Source organism: Bos mutus, chromosome 1 (assembly GCF_027580195.1).
Source record: "Bos mutus isolate GX-2022 chromosome 1, NWIPB_WYAK_1.1, whole genome shotgun sequence".
Classification (NCBI taxonomy): Eukaryota; Metazoa; Chordata; class Mammalia; order Artiodactyla; family Bovidae; genus Bos; species Bos mutus.
The window spans coordinates 116,126,188-116,143,300 of NC_091617.1; the positions used below are offsets into that span (position 1 = coordinate 116,126,188).

Sequence of the window (17,113 nt, forward strand, 5' to 3'; positions counted from 1 at the left end):
AAGGTTAAACTCTTTACGCATCTATACCCCACACAGGACCTAACACATACTCAAAGATTCTTGTGTCACTGGTTATAAAGTCATTCCCTTTTTGTCATGTGTTTGGTTTACAAAGGCTTGTACCAAGCTTTCTGGGATTTTCTAAAAGACCCTCTCTAATCTCAACATGCTGCAGAGTATCCAGAAAAAATCACAAAGATTCTAGGGCAAGAACAAAGGCTGCTTGTTGAATACCATTGACACCACTATCACACTCAGGTTACAATCATAGAGGCCTGCCTATTCCCTTTTTCTAAGCAAGAGAGAAAGACCCAAAGGCAGGAGAGGTACAGGTTCCAGAGTCATGGATGGAGGGACAAGAGGCATGAGAACAGAACTGCAGCCTCATCACGGATGGTAAGAGCGAGCAGGGAAGATGGCTGGCAATGGAGGGTGAGACAGACACAGGGACAAAACTCAGACGGGGGCAACAGGTGCAGAGTCGATGCTCTGGGCCTTCAGGATAAAGTGTCCTAAGTGAACCTGATGCAAATCTTTTGCAGAGGGCTGGACAATCATGCTCAGAGGAACAGAGTAACATGCTAACCTGACTCTAGGAAAGGGACAGGCCCACCTCCGTGATTCCACCACCTGGCTTAGGGCTGTTTGCTAAGGGCTGTGTCTAGGAAGAATACCCTTTGAACCATTTGTTCCCTTTTTTTCAGAAACTGCGCCAGACCCTCTTTGGAAATACCATCCAGGTCTTCAGCTCTGACTGGACAAAGGCCTATTTTCAGTTTCATGAGCCTTTTTCTGACCTGGCTTTCGCGTTGCAAGTGGGAAAGGTAAGCACAAGTGATCTCTTTTTTAATCCTATGCTCCCTGTGTTTCCTTCCATCCTCCTCCATATAAATGCATGTTTTCATTATAATCAAATGTAGAAACATGTTTATAATTTAAAATGTAACCTTAAATGATAACAGAATTAGTGTGTTGAAAATTCTAAGACACTATCAAGGATGTAATAAAGTCTCAAACTCTTCCCTACCCTCTTCCAAATTCTGGTTTTCCTAGCTCTTCTTTCAAAGTCCTAAGCATCGCTAAGAATTTAGAGGTATAGAGAGATCTAGGAATTTCTAACTTGTTTTATTTTTTTTTAATTTTATTTTATTTTTAAACTTTACAATATTGTATTGGTTTTGCCAAATATAGAAATGAATCCGCCAAAATCTCAATAATTCATATCATTGATCATTAGCCACACAGAATTTCAAGAGCTAGCCGACTAGTTCCTTACTTCCTGCAAATCTCAAAGTTGAATGTGAGACAGGAGCACAGTGAAGGCAGGACAGAGGAAGACAGACAGCCTGGGGTGCTGGCTATCATGCTCCACAGAGAAGCAAGTCACTGCAGGTTCTAGTCTGGCCATGGCACCCGGCCATAGTCCATGGAGAGGTGTGGCATTGTAGAGTGCAGTGTCCCTTTGCTAAGCCTAGGGATGCTGTGCATCAGGAGGGAAAAGGCTGCCAAGAAGAATAAATGATGACATCTGTTTCCAAGAGTTCATTTTTATAATGTGGGCCCTAAGGGTTCCAATACCACTGTAAAGCCCTGCTCCTCACTATTCATCCACTCCCATTTCAGGGAGGTGTCCAAAGCATTCAGATGGCTGTACAAGGACCCATCATTAAATACCTGCTGTTTACAAGGAAGGGAAAAGACTGTAACTTCCTCAGGTAAGAGGCCTATGAGAAGGATGCGAAAAGAATTAACCATGTTATGAAAAACTTCATGGGCTAAATAATCACCAGGGAAAATCCCCTGGGTTGCCTCAAGAAGGAGACTTGACTCAGAAGGCAAAAAGTGGGGACTTACCTGGCAGTCCAGTAGTTAAGACTTTGCCTTCCAACGCAGGGGAAACGGGTTTGATCCCTGGAGAGAGAGCTAAGATCCCATATGCCTCACAGTCAGAAAACCAGAACATAAAACAGAGGCAATATTGTAACAATTTCAGTAAAGACTTTTAAAAAACAGTCCATATTAAAAAGAATCTTAAAAAATAAAAAGAGACAGAAATGGTCCTGGTTCTCCCAGAGGGGCTGGATTTCACAACTGGGGAGGGCTCGCCCAGAGTCCCCCTCAAGGTTCAGCTGCAGGAGTAATGCTGACAGGTTTATGCTCCACCGCAGACCACCCTGGCAGGTAAAATCAAGCACCAGGTCTCCAGGTGGGCTCAACTGACAACATATGATGGGAAGCCCCAACCTAACAATTCCAGAGAGAGAACAAAAGGGGTGATGAAAAGCCTCATAACTGGAGAATTCACCCTCCTGTTTAATCAGGCTGGCAATGCCGTGTTTGGTGGCTGCCTATTTTTTTAAAAATCAGTTCAAATTATTTTGTTCTTAGATGTCAACAAGCCCCTATCATGTGCAAGGCTATATGATTGCTATTAGGAGAAACAGAAATAATTAAAAGGCACCTACCTATCTTCAAGCAGGATAAGTTATCACCCAAAACAGGAACTGAATACTCATCTATCCTAAGAACATGAATTGCCAGGTTCCTTAGAAGCAGAGCCAAAGACGGGAATTCTTTATGCAGGTTATTTATTAAGTGAATGAATGTCCTCAGAAGAAACCCATAAGAGAGCAGAGTAAAACAGGCTCAGGAAGGAAGAGAAGTGGAGGCAGCAGGTGGTTGCCAGTGATGGCTAGGCTCCGCCTGAGCCATGGGAGCTCTCGGCAGTGGGGCACTGCTCCACCTTCAGATAAGGGGTGAGGCCTTTTCACCTCTCACTCCTGCTTAGGCATCTACTATGTACCCTCCTATGGGAAGGTGGCACAACTCCTAGTCACTTTCAGGGAAGATGGCTCCAGGTCTTCAGAAAGTTTAGAACTACGAGCCGCTAGCGAAAGTACCCAAAGCAATGGCAGGATGTATCCACCAACTGAGTAAGAGATCCCAAGAAGTCTAGATGAAACACATACATTTGCTATACAAATAGAAAGCATTTAGCACAGTACTTGGTATTAAGTCAATGGTAATGAATAACAGCTACGATCCACTATCTCCATGAAGCCTTCTTGAATGTTCCCAGGTACAAGTTCTTTCTCCTTCCTCTGTAATTTCCCAGCACTTTGTTTTATTCTCATTCTACCTTGCACTGGGGTTTTGGAGTATGAGGCTCTTGTTACTCATTTCTGTATCATCATAGATCTAGGTGGATTTTATAAACCATGGCTGAGTTCATTCGCTAACCTCTATCAGGTGTTTCTTCATTAGGACCGCAGCTGTCAATGTTAAATATTTAGAAAATGAGCATAGCACAGGTCTCTGATGTAAAGACTGGCTCTCATTTCCAGGGAAGTCGGACCCGCTGGGATTACTTGACAGGGCTAATGCTTCAGGATAATCTAATGGTTAAGTCAGGAGGCACACTGCCTGCATTCAAGTCACTGCTCTACTGCTGTAAAGGCAGAAGACTAGGGGCAGACTACTCAACCTCCCTGTCTTCCCTTCCTTACCTCTAAAATAGGAGAAATAATAGTGTCCACCTCACAGCTTGTTGAAAGGATTAAATGAGGTGATACGTGTTAGGTGCTTAGGACAATGCTGGACCCAATGAGTGCCAGATGAGAGTAAGTTACAAGTCACTAAGGGCAACCTGAAGGCGGCCTCAAATGACACATAGGATGTGATCAGGCAGGAAGCACAGACAGGACATGTATATTAAAGGCAGCGCATGAGAAAAACCATGGAGGTGGAACGCAGAAACAACATCCAGGGGACCAGTCCATCTGGGGCAGAGGGTTTGCAAAATGAAGTCTGGGAGATAAACCTGGGAGGACTGTTCAGGGTTGCACTTTGGAAGGGCCTGTGTTATGGGGTTAGAGAGTTTGGATGGAGCCTGACTAGAGTTCAAGAGAGAGGACAGTGTGGGGATTCAGTGGCGACCGTAATGCACAGGGTGGAGAGCCAAGAGGAACAGTGTGCTGGGATGAGGATGCCTGTTCCGTGGGGGCAGAGAGGACAAGACCCCACGACATTCTCGGAGTGCAGGCTGATGAAGGAGCCCAACAGAGCCATCCCGTACTCAGAAGGGCTCCCGAAAGTGGAGGCCCGGGCCTTCGGCTAGGTGATGTTCTTTGCCACGTGTTCCTCCCCTCCTTCTGTGTTAAAGCTTGTGCAGGATAAGCAAGCACGATCAGGACCACACGCTGGCGGCGGCGCTTGCAGGCATCCTGTGGGCCGCAGGAGCAGCTCAGAAGGCCACCATCTGCCTCATTACTGAGGACACTTATGTCGCCCCAACTCCTGGCTACTCTGGGGACGGTTTCTCTGAACGGGTGAGTGCGCTCCTGCCCATCCTGCCCGATAAAGGTGCTGGAGCCTGGGTGAGTACTAGACTCACCATGGCAAGGGAGTTAGAAGCCCACTGCTGCTCTGGGGTGGACCTCTACAATGTAAGCATCTGATGTGATCAAAGAGGCAAGGATCAAGGCCATGAGGAACCCAAGCAGCCAAGACAGAGATGCCTGCTGTGAATTTCTCCTTCCAAAATTTACCATGATCAAGAATATTCCAGGGCCTTCCCTGGTGGTCCAGTGGTTAAGACTTCATCTTCCAATGCAGGAGGTGTGGGTTCAATCCCTACTCCGGGAGCTAAGATGCCCACATGCCTCATGGCCAAAGAACCAAAACATAAATAGTATTACAACAAATTCAATAAAGACTTTAAAAACAGTCCATATCAAAACAAACAAACAAACAAGTATATTCCATACCTAAGAGAAAAGAAGCAGATTCACAGAACACAGAGAACAAAGCAGTGGTTATCAGTGGAAAGGGAAGGACAGGGGGCAACATAGGGTTTGGGAGTTAAGAGGTGAAGACTATTATGTATAAAATAAGCTACAGAGTATATTATACAACACGAGGAAGATAGTCAATATTTTATAATAACTATAAATGAAATATTACCATTAAACATTGGGAATCACTAGATACTACACTTGTAATTTATATAATACCATATATTAACTACAACAAAAACATTTTTAAAAAGAAAATCTCATGCCTGAAATTATCATAAAACTACACTTTCATAACTAATCTTTTAAACTTGGCTAAATTCTACCTATTAGGGAAAAAAATGTGTTTATGGTTTTCCTTCTCAAGATACCATATTGGTTTAAAACAGGAATGCAAACATGAGACCGGTGGCCTCCCAATTTTACCATGTATGTTTTACATGACCTTGGGTAAGATAATATGTCAGTTTTAGCACTGTGATTTTGCAATGAAACAAAGAACTCCCTTGAGGTAATAACAGTGAGTTGACATCTTCTAGATGTGACTTTCATCTTCCTATTCATTTTTATCTTCTATTTCTGACTTATAGCTCCAGCTGTTTGAACTTTCAGACAAAGAAGCCACTGAGAAATTCATCTATGATCATTTACAATGTGTAAGTGTTTAAGTATTGAGGTAATTCCTTTATGTTGAACTGATCTTACAGGAATTTTCTTCCTTTTATAAAGTATATTTCTAATGATGCTTGTTAAGAAAACCAGGTCATTTTGAGGACTAAGAGAGGGCGGAATGAGAGAAAGAGAAGCCTGTCTGTCCCTCCCCACAATCTAGAGAGAGGCTAGATCATACACAGGCCTGCTCACAAATGCCTCTTTCTCCTTGGCTAATCAAACCCAAAGAATAATACTATAGAGGGCATATACAGCAAGATGGCTTTTATGGGAAGAGAAAATTTTACAGCATTCTTGCCTCCTCTGAGGGATAAAACATAAAAATTGTAGTCTAAATTGCCAAAATGACCATTCACATTGGCTCAAAGAAATGACTTTCTGTCTGAAAAAGGTGCCCCTCCACACCTCTTCTAGCAGCCCCTTCTGCACAGTGCTCTCCCCTGCAATGAGTCTTCCTCACCCCCTGGGTAGGCGTGACACAAAGTAGGAGACAGCGATGGTTGAAAACGCAAGGTGCTTTTGTAAGATGCCTCTGCGGAGAAAGAAAGGAAAGTTGGTTTTCCGAAGGATCAGAACCTTACAATGTAGCAGGGTAACTATAAGTCCATGTGTATGTGTGGAAAGGGGAATGTGATTCATGAAACTCAGAGCTCCAGGCCTTTCAAAGATCACAGCAATGGAAAACTTGAGCATGAGCTGTCAAACACACACTAGCAATAGGTTCTTGGATAAACTAGTTACCCCAGACCTACCTCCTCCATCAGCTCTTGGGTCTATGTGGTAGGCAGAAGAACAGTCTCCTGAAAGATGTCTATACTCTACCACCTGGAACCCATGACTGCTTCATTACATGGTGAAGGGGAATTAAGGTTGCCAATCAGCTAACTTTAAAATAGGGAGATTATCCTGGATTACGTGGGTGGGTCCAGTGTAATTACAAGGGACCTTATATGTGGATGAGGAAGGCAGAAGGGAGGGGAAGAGTGGTGTGATATGAAAAGAGCATCACCCCTATTGCTGCTTTGAAACTGGAGGCCATGAACCAAGGAATGTGGATAGACTGCTGCAAGATGGAAAGGGCAAGGAAGCGGATTCTCCTCTAGAGCCTCCAGAAGGAATGCAGGGCTGATGACAATTTTTTTTTTTTTTGTTCACTTGGGTATAGTTGTTTTGGGCTTCCCAGGTGATGCAGTAGTAAAGAACCCTCCTGCCAATGCAGGAGATTCGGGTGCTATCCTTGGGTCAGAAGATTCACTGGAGGAGGAAATGGCAACCCACTCCAGTATCTTCCCTGGAAAATCCCACGGACATGCAGCCTGGAGGGCATGTCCATGGGGTCGCAAAGAGTCGGACATGACTGAGCACACACACGCACACACATAGTTGCTTTATAATGTTGTGTTAGTTTCTACTAGAGCTGCTGATATCTTAATTTTAGACCAGTAAGTCCCATTTCAGACTTCTGACCTCCAGAACTATAAGATAATAAAATAAATCTGTACTATTTAAGCTACAAATTTATAGTAATTTGTTCCAATAGCAATATGAAAGCAATCAAAGCTGTGTGATAGATTTTAAATTATCTGACATGAAATGTTAGGCTGCTGCTGCTGCTGCTGCTAAGTCACTTCAGTCGTGTCTGACTCTGTGCGATCCCATATAAGGCAGCCCACCAGGCTCCCCCATCCCTGGGATTCTCCAGGCAAGAACACTGGAGTGGATTGCCATTTCCTTCTCCAATGCAGGAAAGTGAAAAGTGAAAGTGAAGTCACTCAGTCGTGTCCGACTCTTAGCGACCCCATGGACTGCAGCCCACCAGGCTCCTCCATCCATGGGATTTTCCAGGCAAGAATACTGGAGTGGGGTGCAATTGAAGCCTGCTTAGGGACTCTCTGTTGCAGAGAGAGATGTTTAAGGGGGCTACACAGAGAGGAACCATTTAAGAAATTACTTTCCTAGTCAACAGAGGAAAACCCTTCCCTCTCTACCTTCCATCTCCTCAACTCAGCCCTGGGAGAGTCTGATTCAATAAGAAGGACTTTCACATCTGCAACGGTTTCTTAAGTGTAGCCAGAGCTGACAATTGGAAAATCAGAGCTAGAGCTATATATAGGGATTCCCCTCAAAGGCTAAGGGTTAAGCTGGAATAAGTAATAAACAGAAGTGGAATCAGACTGCACAGTGCAGGTAGGTTTGGCACAAGAGCTACCCGTGTCAAGCTGACCATTACCGTAGCTATGCTGGGGAAGGGCCAGCACCATTTCCTGAGTGAGGGGGAATCTTGCTTCATAGATACCCCTCTCAAGGGCACTCCCAGACCAGGGGCTGCCTGTGTGATCAGCCTCCATTCAGACCTTCGCCCAATGTCATTACTATCAAAGAACAACAGTTCTGGAGGTGGGGCGAGGAGTGGGAGATTGGGACTGACACATATACATCACTGATACTATGTACAAAATGGACATACTGCACAGCCCAGGGAACTCTACTCAATGCTCTTTGGTGACCTGGATGGCAAGGAAATCCAAAAGGGAGGGGATATATGTATATATATGGCTGATTCCTTTTGCTGTACACTAGAAACTTAATACAACCTTGTAAAGCAACTATACACCAAATAAAAATTAATTTAAAAAAACATTAAAAAAAAAAAAGCATCTCTGTGCCTATCTTGAGGCAGGGATCACAAGCTGAAGAACTGAGGGCTACATGTGGGAGCAGGCCTATTGTTATTATGGGTTGAGTTGCATCATCCGCCCCCCCCCCAAAATGTGTGTGCCCCAGCAGCTGCGAATGTGTTCTTATTCAGCCAGAGGGTCTTTGCAGATGTCATCAAGTTAATATCAGGTCATGCTGGCTGAGGGTGGGCCTCAATCCAATGACTTCTATCTTCATAAGAAAAGAGAAACTTGGTCATAAACCCTGACACATGCAGGGAAAACGCCATGCAATAGTGGAGACTGGAGAGATGTATCTCCCAAACCAAGGACGCCGAGGACTGCCAGCAGCCACAAGAAGCTAGGAAGGTACCAGGAAGGTTCCTTCTCTCGGGCCTTCAGAGAGAGCATGGCCCTCCTCTGACACCTTGATTTCAGACGTCCAGCTTCCGGAACTGTGAAAGAATAAACTTCTGTTGTTTCAAGCCTTTCAAAGAATAAACTTCTGTTGAATTTCTGGCCACTTGTAGGGCAGTTGTAGGAAACTCATACATCTACCACACAGGATGGGCAGTGTCAGTTCACCTGGTGTTGTATTTTTAAAAGTTTGAGTTAGTGAACTTCAAAAAGAATCAGAAAATTCCATATCAAAACCTAAAGGTTTAGCGCCTTCTGGCCAAATCAGAAAATCTGGCTGCACTAGACCTATGTTCCATCTAGCATGCCCTCCATTAGCTGATAAGGGGAGCAGTGACTCCCCTTAAACAAGTCGTGATAGACTGAATGATGTTACCTAACTGGTCAAAAGGAACTGCTGATGAGATTAAGTTCACAGTCTCAGATGGAAGATTATTCTGAATTTTTCTGGTGGGTCTGATTAATCATAATGGTTTTAAAACAGAAAGAGGATGGCAGGAGAGTCAGAAAAAAAGGATGCAATGAGAGAAGCAGAAGGGAAGAAGCTATGCAATGTGGGGTCACGAGCCAAGGAATTAAGACCGTTACCAGAACCTGGAAAACACTAGGAGACGCCATTTCCCATAAAGACTCCAGAAGGAACGTGGACTGACCAGCAGTTAGGATCGAGTCCACAGATACCAAGGCTGGACAGCTAGCCTCTAGAACCCTGAGATGATGGATTCCCATTATTTTAAGCCATCGAGTCTGTGGTCATCTGTTAAGACAGCAACAGGAAACTGACCCAAGGGTGCTGTCCTGTGCCTCAGGCTCCACCTCTCCCCTTTTCTCTCACGTCCTGCAGTACAGCCATTTGGGTTCCCATCTGGCTGTAGTGGCACTGAAATTTGTTCTCCTGCATGAGATTCCAGCCCTTGTTAGCACACAGATAGTGAAGCACAGATTAACTCACAAAAGGGAAAGCATATGCATTTTCACAGAAACCTTCCTGACACTATGCCTTTAAAGAAAAGGCTTTAACCCTGGGCACTTTGAAAGCCAGCCAAGGAGTTTCTTCTCCTCAGCAGGTAGAGTACTGACACAAAGCCAGGATAAGGCCAACCAGTGGGAGGCCCTGAATGTGGGTGGATTATATCCTGGAGCTCACAGGGCACCTTCAGAAAGTTCAGAGCAGAAAAGTAACCTGGCCAAGAAAAGAGACAGGGAGAAGTCCCTTAGAAAGGGGCAGATAGTAATTTTTCTGTGGTTCTATTAATAGCATGTTCTAAGAACCAAGGTGAGCAATGCAAAAAAATAGAGGGAAACAACAGAATGCTAAAGACTAGAGATCTGTTCAAGAAAATTAGAGATACCAAGGGAATATTTCATGCAAGGATGGGCACAATAAAGGACAGAAATGGTATGGAACTAACAAAAGCAAAAGATATTAAGAAGAGGTGGCAAGAATACACAGAAAAACTATATAAAAACGATCTTAATGACCCAGATAATCACAATGGTGTGACCACTCACTTAGAGTCAGATATCCTTGAGTGCAAAGTCAACTGGGCCTTAGGAAGCAACACTACAAACAAAGCTAGTGGAGATGATTGAATTCCAGCTGAGCTATTTCAAATCCTAAAAGATGATGCTGTGAAAGTGCTGCGACTCAATATGCCAGCAAATTTGGAAAACTTGGCACTGACCAAAGGACTGGGAAGGTCAGTTTTCATTCTAATCTCAAAGAAGGACAATGCCAAAGAATGTTCAAACTGCCACATAATTGCACTCATCTCACACGCTAACAAGGCAATGCTCAACATCCTCCAAGCTAGCCTTCAACAGTATATGAACTGAGAACTTCCAGATGTTCAAGCTGGATTTAGAAAAGGCAGAGGAACCAGAGGTCAAACTGCCAACATCTGTTGGATCATAGAAAAACCATAAGAACTCTAGAAAAACATCTACTTCTGCTTCATTGACTATGCTAAAGCCTTTGTCTGTGTGGATTGCAACAAGCTATGGAAAATTCTTAGGGAGATGGGAATACCAGGCCACCTTACCTGCCTCCTGAGAAATCTGTATGCAGGTCAAGAAGCAGCAGTTAGAACTGGACATGAAACAGTGGACTAGTTCAAAATTGAGAAAGAAATATGTCAAGGCTGTATACTGTCACCCTGCTAATTTAACTTATATACAGAGCACATCATGAGAAATGCCAGGCTGGATGAAGCACAAGCTGGAATCAAGATTATCGGGAGAAATATCAACAACCTCAGATATGCAGATGACACTACCCTTATGGCAGAAAGCAATGAAGAGCTAAAGAGACTCTGGATGAAGGTGAAAGAGGAGAGTGAAAAAGCTGGCTTTAAACTCAACATTCAAAAAACAAATATCATGGCATCCAGTCCCATCACTTCAGGGCAAATAAATAGGGAAACAATGGAAACAGTGAGAGATTTTATTTTCTTGGGCTCCAAAATCACTGCAGATGGTGACTGCAGCCATGAAATCAAAAGACACTTGATCCTTGGAAGAAAAGCTATGATCAACCTAGATAGCACATTAAAAGCAGAGACATTACTTGGTCAACAAAGGCCCATCTAGTCAAGGCTATGGTTTTTCCAGTAGTCATGTATGGATGTGAGAGGTGGACTATAAAGAAGGCTGAGCACTGAAGAATTGATGCTTTTGAACTGTGGTGTTAGAGAAGACTCTTGAGAGTCCCTTGGACTGCAAGGAGATCCAACCAGTCAATCCTAAAGGAAATCAGTCCTGAATATTCATTGGAAGGACTGATGCTGAAGCTGAAACTCCAATCCTTTGGCCACCTGATGCAAAGAGCTGACTCATTTGAAAAGACCCTGATGCTGGGAAAGATTGAAGGCAGGAGAAGGGGATGACAGAGGATGAGATGATTGGATAGCATCACTGACTCATTGGACATGAGTTTGAGCAAACTCTGGGAAATAGTGAAGGATAAGGAATCCTGGCGTGCTGCAGTCCATGGGGTCGCAAAGAGTAGGACATGATTGAGTGACTAAACAATGACAAAAAAACAAAACAAAACTAAGGTAGGCACTGTACATTATTTCCTTCAACTTTTGCAATAATCCTAGGGAAAAGGTATTTTTACCTGCAATTACAGATGAGACTGAAACTCAAAGTGAGTTGGAGTTAGTATAATAGAATTGGTTTTGAATTCAGGTTTCTGTAACTCCAATTTCTAGAAAACTCTGCTCCCCCTGAGTTTAACAGGGTAATGAGGAGGAAAGCAGTGACTGAGGGAGGCTAGATAAAGGCCATCCAGAGCAACTCTGAAGGGCTGGGCTAGGATGGATGCTGGAAAAACGGAGAGGGAAAATACACGAAGTCTTAGCCATGAGTCAAAGAGAGTCACGTGATATAAGTGGAAGAAAGAAAGACAGATTGAAAACCAAGAAAATGATGGTGCCACGGGCAGGCCTGAAGCAAGGCAAGAGGATGCATCTGAGAGGAGATGACCTAGGGAAGCAGAGACAGCTTCCACTGTCCTTTCGTCAGCTAGAAAAAATCCCTCAGGCTGTAAATCCTTGAATTCAGGCCCACAGGTACACAGAGATGCACAGCATTTAGACAAATGTGTTTTTCCTTTGTTTTCCAAATAGTTCAAAGGAGAAGGATGCCATGGCGTCATCTTATTTCTTTACAGCCTGATCTTCTCCAGAACATTTGAAAGGTAAATGCTACAAATATTTGCACAGGTATTTCCTGTAGCTCTGGGGTCATATGAACTACCTTCTCCTGTGTTGGAAAGTATTTTCATGCCTTATTGGAAACATGAGAGCTATTTTTTTTTCTAATAGACACTCTTCTGTTGATGCATCCTTTTCTATAGTCGGTTTGGCCATATTCATGGGAGAGTGGATATCATCAGAAAAGTGCAAATCTACTTTTCTAGCACTGTGGGAGGTTCCTTCTTGTGGTTATAAATATTGGCAGATATCACTCAGGCTTATTTGTACAACTTTCATAAATGAAAACAATTCATGATTTCTATATACAATAAAATATATACCCACAAATATTTATTTTGTCCCCATGAAATGCAAAGCACTGTTCTTGGGACTGTGGGATATACAAATAAAACAGGATATGGCCCTGATTGCCTCTCAGGTTCTAGTTTGGCAAAATCCAGGTAAACACATACAGAGACTGGGGAAGTCCCAGATGGTACTTGGTATGTCAGATGATGTGCAAAGACAATGACTCTTAAGGGATGCCAGAGGAGAAAGGGTGCCCAACAGATAGGGTAGTCAAGGAAGGCTTCATGGAAGAAGGAGACCTTCTTCTGGACCTTGAAAAAAGGATAAGCTTTTGCAAGTCAGAGAGAGAGAGAAACACAGGGCTTCCAGAAAGGAAAAATTTCAAACCTTGAAGCAGTGTTCCTGAAACTTATGCATTTGCATATCATACTTTTATGATGTATTATTATTTGCTTAACAATTTCCTTAAATCAACACACATTTGGGATTTCCCTGGCAGTCCAGTGGTTAAGACTGTGATTCCACTCCAGGGGGCAAGTGTTCTATCTGTGATGAGAGAACTAAGATCCCACATGCTCCATGGTGCAGACAAAAAAAGAAAAGAAGAAAAATTCAAAATCAATACACATTTAAATATCCTCTTCTTAAATTTAATACCCTTCAAATATTAATATGTTAATATATATGATCTAAATCATTTATTTGCTGTGCTAAAGAAAAAATGTATTAAACATATAAATGTGGAACTTTTAAAATGCTCATATCTATATCAACTAACATCAAGCCATACTTTAGAAAACACTGCCCTGAATTATATCTGATGCTTCACCCATGTCTTTAGGTTTGATTCACAGAAGCGCCTGACCTTCCAACCCTGTGACTAGGTTCATCCAAGAACACATACAGCTCACATACTCAGCAGCTCCCTCTGGGTTACAGCTGAAGCCACTTTCCACCTTGATATTACATTGCCCTGGGTAGAACCCTGATCCCTGGTCCCCGATGAAACAGTGGAAACTACAACCAAGAAACGGGCTTAATGCCAAGCTGGCGTTTTCCCCTTAAACAGGCTGTTCAGCTCTGCCTTGGGCCAGAACTCTCTGGAGTGGTCACAAGTCACCACCTTAAGCCAAGCATCCCTGAGACTCAGAGCAAACAGTTTCTCTGCTGAGTCCAGCATCCCCACAGAGCCCATACCGAAGGATTGTCACATGTGAGGTCTGTCACTTCTTCTTTCTCCCTCATCGCTTCTCACTGGCTTCCCCCAATGGCATCAGAATTTCCCCAATCATCTCTACAGCCCCAGTCCTAGAAGCTTTCCAGGGGACAGACGGAAACACTCCAGGCACATGGGAAGGACAGTGACCAGACGAGCTCACGTTGGTGCTGCTCCGTGTTGCGGGTGAAGGCAGGAAAGGCTGTGGGTCCCTGGAGCAGTCATGGTCTCTGAGTGCTGATGGTTCCTCCCATTCCGCAGGCTTCAGGAGGAGCTGGACGTCTCCACCACTCACCTACTACAACCAAATGCTGGAGGTTTCCTGTGCAGGCAGGTGGGTTGTAAGACTACCTTTTTATTAATTTTTTTTTAAGACTACCTTTTTATTGTAGAATATGAATGAGGCTTTTATTTTTTCAATTAAGTATATTCTCTCCTTAAGTGAAGGGTGATCAAATTATCTTTGAAATACTAAGATGCCTCCCCGCCCTTTTCACTTTTCCACTTTCCATTACTGTCCTTTCTAGCTTACCTCTGAGAGTCTGCCATCCCTGAGAGTCTAGAAATGTTAGAAAATATCTTGACAAGACCCCCCTCCCCGCCAGGAATCCCTCATAACTGAAAGGAAAGCACTATAAAAATATCTTAGTTTCATGCATCTTAAATCACAATTATAGAAACCAAAGTTTAAGAAAATATTAAGGGTCTGTGGGGAGTTATGGGGCATGGCTCAAGAAAAAAATTAATAAACTCCTATTTTAACTCTACCAAATATTTATAACATATGTTTTTCCAGAATTATATACCGTGGGATTTCATTCTTTTCACTAAAAATGGTAATCTTTGCGATTATGAAAATAAAAAAATTAAGTCCTTGTGTCAAGGTTATCTTTACACATATTTGTAAAATATGTCATCTAGGCAGTTTTGAACCTGATTTTAACTGGAAGAGCAAGTCCACACACCTTTAACGGCTGTCAGAAAGGAAAGTCTCAAGAAATATTACATGGGGTCCTGACCCGCAGTGACATCGGCTATTTGCAGTGGGGGAAGGGCACTTCAGACGATGACAGACTTTCACAGGTAAGTGTGATCCAGTTTCAACCACACCACCAGTGGCACTATTTGGACATTTTGTTAAGTCTCTAGATTGCATGTGTCCGTACTCAGTTGTGTCCAGTTCTTTGAAACCCCGTGGGCTGTAACCCGTCAAGCTCCTCTGTCCATGGGATTCTCCAGGCAGGAATACTGGAGTGGGTTGCCATTTTCTCCTCCAGGGGATCTTCCCAACCCAAGGATCAAACCCACGTCTCCTGCACTAGCAGTTGGATTCTTTACCACTAGCTCTGTCTGGGAAGTCCTAATTCAAACCTGAGCTTACTTTTTCCTTTACTACTTTACTGCATGCCTCTCACATGCACATACAGACACACACAGAGATTTTTCAGGGTCTAAATGGAAATACACAAGTCTTGCTTTATATTTTGCCTTATCAATTTTTATGTATATAGAGTATAGGTGATACAAGTAATATGCAAATCGTTTTTTAAAACAATACTTGAAGTATACAAATAAAGTCCCCTAGCATCTCCACTCATCAGAAGTCGATACTGTCAGCTGACAATGAGTATCTTCCCAACCCTTTATTTATGCAAATATGAATGCATATATTGTATCTATTACTCAGAGCTTTAAAAATCACTGAAAATAAAAGGGAATCTCACTTATGAAATGCCTCTCAAAACACTTTCCAGCTCTGAGGATTTATAACCTCTGACAACCAGAATGTAGACTGTGCTGTTGAAAAGCACAACCAGAGAACTGAGTAAGATGTGATTCTGCAAAAACAACCGGTAAAGAGAGTGAGGAAGCAAGTACACCCACCCAAACCACAAATCAAAGATGCTTCTGTGATATTTTCCCAAAAAGTTCATCCTAAAACCTAGGGATGGCAAGGAGGTTCTGTGAGAAGCAATGCTTCTCTGGAGCAATCCTGAAACTAACTGGGATGGAATTCAATATGATGGTGACAAACCCTCCCAGGTTCACGGTCTATCAGCGCCAAATAGCCCCACTGCTCAGAGCCTGTCCTGTCCTTCACTCTGCTGGTTCAGGCTCAAAGTCTCTTTCACATGTACAGGACTTTACACTTTATAAGGTCTTTTTATATCTATTGCTTCATCTGGCTTTCCTCTACTGTTGGGTCCAGCTACAACGTGTTATTCATGAAATCAGCACATCACAACACACACAAATCATATCTGATGTTGGGAACGTGGCATCTGACTATCACAGAATGACTGCATCTTTTTTGTACAAGTGTGTCTTCAAAGTTTGCTAAGTATTCCTTGAGTTTGAAATCTAGTCCATCATAGAAAAATGACAACAGAAACTAACATAACATTGTAAATCAACTACACTTCAGTTTGAAAAAAAGAAAAAATGAGAAGTGACAGATAAACTAAAACAAATCAACCCAATCCGTCACCCACGGTCAGTTCTCTCAGAAATGCTTCCTTCTCCTTCTCATATAAATATGTCCTATTCTACTTCTTCTGAACCCTGTCTTTCTCATGTAATACAAATGTCCTTATATGTCAATGAATATGTGTCCTTTGTCATATTTAATGGATGCAAACATTTCCACTATATGAAACTGAAAAACTGTACTTTGAATATGTCCTAAACAGAGAATGGCTCTGTTACTACTATAAAATTCCTAATTGCTTGTCCCTGATAATTTGGGAATTCATCTTAGAATTTGATGTATATAATAACAAGGAAAACTAAGCCAAAAATAGGGGACTTATAGATTTCATTATCCATAGTTTTCTTTCAACTGCACAAGGTCACTTCATGTCCTTGGTTAAGCACTCTGTATCTATTAGAACCCAGGAATAGGACAAGACTCAGTCTGGTAGGCTACACTGGGGGCAAGTTTCAAGGAGTGAGGTACAAAAACCACAACTTTAGTGCTTTCTCTGTTATTATAAAGTTCTTTCACAATATTATTTCACCATATCCTCACTAAAAACTACAAAGATTTAAAACAGTGTTTCTCATAGTTCTGTCATCTGAGTAGGTAATTCACAAGCTTTGTCATATCTTCACACCACCTCTGTTATTATTTGCTTAATATTTTCCTTTAAATGAACTCACTTTTAAAATTTGAATCTAACCTTTGCTATAGCAGGCTTCCCTGGTAGCTCAGCTGGTAAAGAATCTTCCTGCAATGAGAGAGACCTGGGTTAGATTCCTGGGTTAGAAAGATTCCCTGGAGAAGGGAAAGGCTACCCACTCCAGTATTCTGGCCTGGAGTCCATGGGGCTGCAAAGAGTGGGACACGACTGA

The 17,113-nt window shown here is 42.8% G+C and overlaps 1 protein-coding gene across 1 annotated transcript in view; it reads left to right on the plus strand.

The window, feature by feature from the left end:
• MINDY4B (MINDY family member 4B) overlaps positions 1 to 17,113 on the plus strand; it is a 41,776-nt gene that overhangs the window by 12,680 nt on the left and 11,983 nt on the right. Inside the window, exons 4-10 of the mRNA XM_070361982.1 lie at positions 705 to 824; positions 1,624 to 1,715; positions 4,163 to 4,328; positions 5,384 to 5,449; positions 12,169 to 12,239; positions 14,024 to 14,096; positions 14,684 to 14,845. Coding sequence (XP_070218083.1) covers positions 705 to 824; positions 1,624 to 1,715; positions 4,163 to 4,328; positions 5,384 to 5,449; positions 12,169 to 12,239; positions 14,024 to 14,096; positions 14,684 to 14,845 — 750 coding nt within the window. The remainder of the gene's footprint in view (positions 1 to 704; positions 825 to 1,623; positions 1,716 to 4,162; positions 4,329 to 5,383; positions 5,450 to 12,168; positions 12,240 to 14,023; positions 14,097 to 14,683; positions 14,846 to 17,113) is intronic.